This window comes from Paralichthys olivaceus, chromosome 19 (genome assembly GCF_024713975.1).
Source record: "Paralichthys olivaceus isolate ysfri-2021 chromosome 19, ASM2471397v2, whole genome shotgun sequence".
Lineage (NCBI taxonomy): Eukaryota > Metazoa > Chordata > Actinopteri > Pleuronectiformes > Paralichthyidae > Paralichthys > Paralichthys olivaceus.
In genome coordinates, this window is record NC_091111.1 from 17,155,401 (window position 1) to 17,162,777 (window position 7,377).

The window sequence follows — 7,377 nt, forward strand, 5'->3', positions numbered from 1 at the left end:
CGATTACAGCTGAGTACCAACATTCACTTGCACCATCAACTTTAGTTTTTTCAGAACATGAGTAAAAATAAAAAAGAACCACACTCTTGTGCATTCTCAGTTTAAATCCAAAAATATACTAATACTTGGTTCAACCAGGAAACGTGAGAAATGTTTTATTGGTTTTGTATCATTTACAATAAAAAATTATTTGGAAGTTTACTCTTGACGATGAGATATTTGCTAAAAAAAAAAGAACTTATAATAAAACTTTTGTTTCTTTAGATTTAAAAAAAACTCTTGACAATAAGAGATAGCCACTTAAAAAAAAGAGCTTGAATAAAACTTCTAAAGCCTAAAAACAAGGGATACTTGTGTTTATCTCTAAACCCATGCATGCAGCAATACAAACGAAGGAAGATGAAGGTGAGTGAGTATTGTTCCACTTTGACATGAGGTGCTGCATCACTGCTCCTGTGGCGAAACACAGTCAGGTCATGCTCTGTGCAGCAGCAGCCTCCTCAGGTCTGCAGCCTCTGCAGTCATCTCCTCCTCTGATCTCCACCCGGAGGGCACGTCCTCGCTCTCTCGGTCGTGTTTCTGCAGCTCGTCGTAGACGCTGTCGTTCCTCTGGAAGTCTCCCTCCCTCCTGGGCAGCACGTGCACGTGGACGTGCTTCACGGTCTGTCCGGCCTCGGGACCGTCCTGGATGGCGATGGTGAGCGAGGTGGCGCTGAAGTGTTTCTCCACCAGGTCTGCGACCAGCTGGGTGGTTTTGAACAGATCCGCCAGCTCCTCCGGGTGAAGGTCCCGGAACCGCTCCACGGGTCTGAGCGGGCAGACGAGCACGTGTCCCGGCACCACGGGCTTCCTGTTGACCAGAGCGAAGCTGAGCTCCGTCTGCAGGAAAACGGCCGAGGCCTTGATGAGGTGCTGCCCGAAGCGGAGAGTCGACATGTCGACGAGCCGCAGACTTCATGTAAACACCGCTTCAATGAGAGGAGGCGTCCTGCTTCACACACATGCACTTCCTGGGTTTCAACCAATCACCGCTCGTCATGTGTCAACCTCAGCCAATCAGAGACACGGTGTGGGCGGGACTTCGTCGTCATGTGATGTGGTATATTTATTCTCCTTCACAAATTAAACCACCAAAGATTGAATCATTCATAGCTTCTATATCTACAGAAGATATTATACTGGTGGAACTTTACAAAACTAAAATGATTAACTCTGTTGTCATTTCATCTAGGTCAAGTTTTATCCCCAATTTTGCTTTTTTTTCTTAAATTAATTTGAATTATATTGATATTTATGCATAATATGCCTTGTAATTTAATATCATTTGTTATGACGTCTTTATATCAAAGTTTAATTATTGTATTTTATTCCCTGATTTGACCTGATTCTAGTTTGTATTATTGTTGTCTTGCTTCAAATGTTGTGATTTGTATTTATTCATGTAAGACTACATTTGTTTTTATGTATATTTTTTAAATGTATTCTTACTTGTGTGTTTTCTTTCATTTGTGAAGCACTTTGTAACTTTGGTTTAAGGAATGCTACGTAAATAAAAAAACATATATAATTGCTATCACGAACACTCTAACAAAGCGACATTTAATAAGAGAACAACTAATCAATGGAACAGACAAATAAAAGCGAATAAATAAATTGAGACGTGCACATTTCTGTTTTCGAGCCCGTTTTTTCTTCAGGCATTATCTTCGGGCAGCTAAACGCCTGTGGGTCCTCGGCAGCGGCTGCTGGGGGTTGTAGTCCGGCAGCGCCGCAGTGTGGCTCTTCGTGTGACAGGCGGTAGCGTCGGTTAAAGGCGGAACACGAGCTCGGGTACGTTTCAACTCAACTCTCGCTATTTTTCGATAAAAGCAATAAAAAATAAACACGAAGTTAAAACAAGTTTATTTATCCCGAATCAACGAAACGTGTCACAGCTGCAGCTAACGAGCAGCTAGCTTAATTAGCTTACGTGTAGCCTCTACCTGCGATTGTTCTGCTTGAATACTGTTTATTGCTGCGTCTTAAAATGGGTTCGAGTGTTTTCGCACACAGAGTGAGAACTCACGAGACACGAGGAGGAGTTTGACCCAGTTAGAGAAGCGAACATTGTGTTTTACTTTGGCTGCAATGGAGGAATGTAGGTGAAGGGTCACAGCCGGGTGCGAGGGAGGCTGGGCCGGTGACCGTGAACGATACGTCTCGGTCCGTCACAGAACACAAGACAGTGAATATCAGGGCTGAGTCCCCGGCTACATGTTCCTGTATGATACCTTCACATTGCATGTAGTATGCAGGAGCTGGCTCTTTCTAATCAGGCAGACAGGCAGGCAGGGCTCGGGTCTGACTGTACGTCCAGTGGGAGTCATTCATGGTAATCACCTCAGCTGACCTTTTACCCACTGACGCAGATTTGAACATGACCCGAGAGGATCTGGTTGTTTTCCACTATCCAGACTGCACTGCCACTTGATTATAAAGATGATGATGATGATAATAATAATAATAATTCACTTACCCCCCCCACAGATTGTGCAGCTGCAGTAAATTAAATACAAAAGCTAAGAAGGCTGATTACTGAACTGGGAGGATGTGACTCCGTAGCCCTGGGACAAGTTTATTGTAATGATAGTGTTTTATGATAGTGTCCTGCATGGACAGGAGGTGTGACTGGTTTTCCATCAGCACAGGACATACTTTTTACTGATATCTGTGTAATTATTGAATCTAACAGAAAGACATTTCTGTACCATCACCTGCTCTTGTTGCTATACATGTGTCATACACACTGCATTAATAACATAAGCTGGAAGTTTGCAGAATAATTTAAATCTAAAGATTATTATCATGGAAAGGTTATGCAGTGAGAGTGTTTCTGTGAGAACGCTGCGGTGCTGATTACAGTGTCTGTCTCTGTAGAACACAATGGCTGCCATGATGCTGAACACGATGCGCAGCTGCTCTCTCAACCCTGCCTGGGCGATGCGGTTTGGTGAGTTGCCCGCAACCATTATAATAAATTCTTAAACATGTCAAACTAATAGGGAAAATTATTTTAACAGCAAATGTTATGTCGTTTATGAATACCAACTGTATATTAGTGCTCATTAATATAGGATTTTTTGGCCACTGTCACCTGTGAAGATTCAGGCGACACTAACACTGGTATCTGCTTATTGTGGTTTATAGTGTACTATTAGTCCTTTATGATGTTTTTGCCAGTTCAAGTTTGGTAAAGTCATTTACAGTGAGGATATAAAGGATTTATTTTTATGTCTCAGGTGCTCGCTCCCTCAGTACGACGGCCCAGCTTCAGGCTCAAGGTATGCCATTACTCTAAGTTACATCATTGACATTTACATAAAAGTCCTAATTAAAGTCTTGTGGGCATCGTACAGTTTCATGTGTGAGCCAAACATCTAAGTTTCATTCTATTGATCTAGACCAAACCTGTGCAAAACTATTTTCCGAGGTGAAATCTAAATGGTGGAAAATAGTTTCTCCAGGTTTGCTTAAAGTCTATCATCGTCTATAATTCCTTCTCCTTCTTACAGTTCAGACAAAAAGCAAGAAGACACTGGCTCGACCCGGTGTGAAGAACATTGTACTAGTGGAGGGAGTTCGAACCCCTTTCCTGTTGTCTGGAACCACGTACGTCTCTGCTTTCTTCTTATGGTCCAGTTGTCTGGCTGGAGGCTGTGGCCATCATACGTTGCATACTGAATAAATGGTAAAAACCTTTTTGTTTGTGTATTACAGATATGCTGACCTAATGCCCCATGACCTGGCCAGAGCAGCTCTGCAGTAAGTGTGTCCTCGTGTCCCCATCGGTGACATATCACAAGCAAATCCACCACTAGCATGACAAAAATACAGATTATTAGTATCTAGATTCAAAATATCTTGATGTGTTTTGCTTCTGTCCCCTGCAGTGTAAAACATTTATACTCAAGATGTTTTTTTGTTTTGCTCCACTTAAATTGGTTTTCTCTAGGGGTCTTCTGAACAGGACAGGTATATCTAAAGACGCTGTAGACTACATCATCTATGGAACTGTGATCCAGGAGGTCAAAACCAGCAATGTAGCAAGAGAGGTATAGTGTGTATATATGAAAATGTATATATACATATGCACACACACATATTCTCTTACAACCCCTCAAATAGGACCATAGTATTTGGAACTTCACCTACCTTACTCTGAGAGACAGTCGCCTCTGCAAGTACACGACATCCGGCAGTAAAACTTTTCCTTTAGAGTCCAAAACTGTCCAAACACAAAGTTTTTCATGTTTGTGTGTAAAAGTACAAAGAGAGCTTTCCTTCCGTAGTTCACCTCCTTCATATTTTCTTGTGACTCCAGGCAGCGCTGGGTGCAGGCTTCTCCGACAAGATCCCGGCTCACACTGTCACCATGGCGTGCATCTCCTCCAACCAGGCAATGACCTCAGGTTTGTCTGGGAATGAAATCTCAATAACGGGCTTCTCTCGTACATTTTGATCAAGGTGATATTGTCTTTATGTTGTTACGCTGCTGCTGTGAGGAGAAATTAGAAGCAATAAAATGAATGTTTCTCCATCTCTGCAGCTGTTGGTCTGATTGCTGCGGGCCAGTGTGACTCTGTCGTAGCCGGCGGGGTGGAGTTCATGTCCGATGTCCCTATTCGTCACAGCCGTAAGATGAGGAAGACCATGCTGTCCCTCAACAGAGCAAAAACTCTCGGCCAGAGACTCAGTCTGATCGGCAGCATCCGACTGGCGCACCTCTCACCAGAGGTATGTATCTCCACTTAAAATCTCCAACCACTCTCACTTTGTTAAAATCCTTTCTCTTATATCCTCGACATAGAATTTATGTTTATGTTATCGTTCATTATGTGTGCACGTAGCTTCCTGCTGTAGCTGAGTTCTCCACGGCTGAAACGATGGGCCACAGTGCCGATCGTCTGGCGGCCGCATTTGGGGTCTCCAGATTGGAGCAGGATGAGTTTGCACTGCGATCACATGGCTTGGCTAAAAAGGCCCAGGACGATGGTCTGCTGCAGGACGTCATCTCGTTCAAAGTGCCAGGTAAACACCACCCTCTCCTGTTCAAGTGATATATTAGACCTTTTTGGATGGTGGTGTACTTCAGTGGAATTTGTGATCGTGTTTTGTTAGTTGCTTTAATTAGTTGGTTCTTGTTTGGTGCATTCTGTGCATAGAGATAAGTGTTTCTTGTGTTTTTTCAAACCTGAGAACTTTATGAAATTTTGTCTTCTCCAGGTCGTGATATTGTTTCCAAGGACAACGGCATCCGTCCATCCTCCATGCAGCAAATGGCCAAGCTGAAGCCTGCTTTCATTAAACCTCACGGCACAGTCACCGCTGCCAACTCTTCTTTCCTGGTAAACACACACACACACGCACACAAATCAGCTCACACTTGAAGCTGCAAAATACAGTTAACATTTGTCAGAGGAGTCTGAATCTTGTCAGTTCAGGCAGCAGCTTTTTGCTGTAACAGTGACTGTTTCTTAAACACTCTTTTGGGATGCCTAGAATTGAACGGGTGGTTTGTTTGTGTCCTCAGACTGACGGCGCCTCTGCTGTGCTTATCATGTCTGAAGAGAAAGCTTTGGCTATGGGTTACAAGCCTAAAGCCTACCTCAGGTATCTGCGCCCTCTGTTTGGTGTAACAGCCTCATTTGATGCTATTCCAGATGATATGCTAATCATGATGTGTTTTCATCTTTGCAGAGACTTTGTCTACGTGTCTCAGGACCCCAAAGATCAGCTGCTTTTGGGGTGAGTCTCAGTATTATTTATTTACTTTGACTAATTCTCAGGTAGAAAATTCAGCTGATGGTGTTTTTCATCTCTCTCATCTGTTTTTGGTTTGACTCTTTCAGGCCAACGTACGGTACGCCCAAAGTCCTGGAACGGGCCGGCCTGTCCATGAGTGACATCGATGTGTTTGAGTTCCACGAAGCTTTTGCGGTAAGCACAGTACAAAACAACTGTGAGCTTTGTGTAGAGGTCGGTAAATGTGTGTATTGATCACACATTCAAGCTCCAAGATATAAGTTTTAATAATTTAACTAGAATCTGTCAATTTCTGTGTCTGTCTTAATCCAGTTTTGTTGCATGTGTTAATGTGAGAAAGATGACGTCTCTTCTTATCGTGTACTCAACTCTTATTATCTATAGTAATTCTCAACATGTATATTTCCATGTGTCTTCCAGGGTCAGATAATGGCAAATCTGAAGGCTATGGACTCCGACTGGTTCGCCCAGACGTACATGGGAAAGAAATCGAAGGTAAAGATGGCTGCTGGTCAACATCCAAGGATAAAATGCAAAAGCAAAACTCGATAGTTTCATGACAACACCTTATTTTTGTGCCTTAACTTTTTAACACTGGTGTAAATATCAGACCTGATCAAATGTCTATTTCTTGTAGGTGGGGACTCCACCCATGGAGAAGTTCAACCTGTGGGGGGGCTCTCTGTCTTTGGGTCACCCGTTCGGAGCCACAGGCTGCAGGCTGGTTACCACAGTGGCACACCGGCTGCAGAAGGAGGGAGGACAGTACGGACTGGTGGCAGCTTGTGCTGCTGGAGGACAGGTAAAAACAATTTGGGGACATTTTCCAGTTTGTTTCTACTCCCTGAAATTCTTAGAGGATGTGGATTTAAATTTGTGTTATAACTTGTGTTCTTGTGTTTCCAGGGTCATGCCATGGTGATTGAGGCCTACCCCCAGTAAAGCACTTAAAGCGACACCTGCAAACCGATCTTCATGTTCCTCGTGACGGCTACACACACGCTAACATTCAGACGATACAGTGTACATACTAGCACCACTTTGCCTTGATCTGAGAGGAGTCAGATGCAGTATGTGAGTGTGTGTGTGATGAAGCTTGTGTAAATTAAAACTTTTGCTTAGAGGACGTTAAATTATAGCAGAATGCTGCTGAGGAATTTTGCCTTGGGTTTTGTGGACTTCACGTCGGCATCGTCACTGAGTCAAATGTAACATAGCGAAGTTTCAGAGGAGCCACACTGCTTATGTTTATATAGGCTGTTATATTTTTTTGTCATACAAACTGTGGAGATTAAATCTTGTGATGATAACAACACTCGTTTCTCAGTTTGCTTTTCGTGTCCGAACATTAACTACAGCTCTGTTCAGTTCTGCTTAAAGAGACAGGACATTTATATATATTTATTAATAGTAGTGTCAGCCACACCCATTTCAACCCAAACTAAAATATGTCCGTTAGTGTATGAATATTTTAACTGAATGAAAGTGTGTGATTATTAGTTCTAATGATAGGAAACTGATTTAATGACTTATAAACACCATTAGGTTATTTACATGTGCATTTCCTGAAATCCT

The 7,377-nt window shown here is 42.8% G+C and overlaps 2 protein-coding genes across 2 annotated transcripts; one reads left to right on the forward strand and one right to left on the reverse strand.

Annotated features, from left to right (window-relative positions):
* Positions 1–125: 125 nt before the first annotated feature.
* Positions 126–1,653, reverse strand: LOC138405651 (bis(5'-adenosyl)-triphosphatase-like). Its single transcript, XM_069515520.1, has one exon. It carries the CDS (start codon positions 934–936, stop codon positions 475–477), a length of 462 nt encoding a protein of 153 aa, XP_069371621.1. The 5' UTR covers positions 937–1,653; the 3' UTR covers positions 126–474.
* A 38-nt stretch (positions 1,654–1,691) lies between these two features.
* On the forward strand, positions 1,692–7,117 carry hadhb (hydroxyacyl-CoA dehydrogenase trifunctional multienzyme complex subunit beta). Its single transcript, XM_020111985.2, has 16 exons — positions 1,692–1,830; positions 2,917–2,989; positions 3,279–3,320; positions 3,552–3,648; positions 3,757–3,801; positions 3,992–4,091; positions 4,361–4,448; positions 4,586–4,773; positions 4,887–5,067; positions 5,263–5,384; positions 5,570–5,649; positions 5,737–5,784; positions 5,889–5,976; positions 6,223–6,297; positions 6,440–6,604; positions 6,709–7,117. Exons 2-16 carry the CDS (start codon positions 2,923–2,925, stop codon positions 6,742–6,744), a joined length of 1,422 nt encoding a protein of 473 aa, XP_019967544.1. The 5' UTR covers positions 1,692–1,830; positions 2,917–2,922; the 3' UTR covers positions 6,745–7,117.
* Positions 7,118–7,377: the final 260 nt, after the last annotated feature.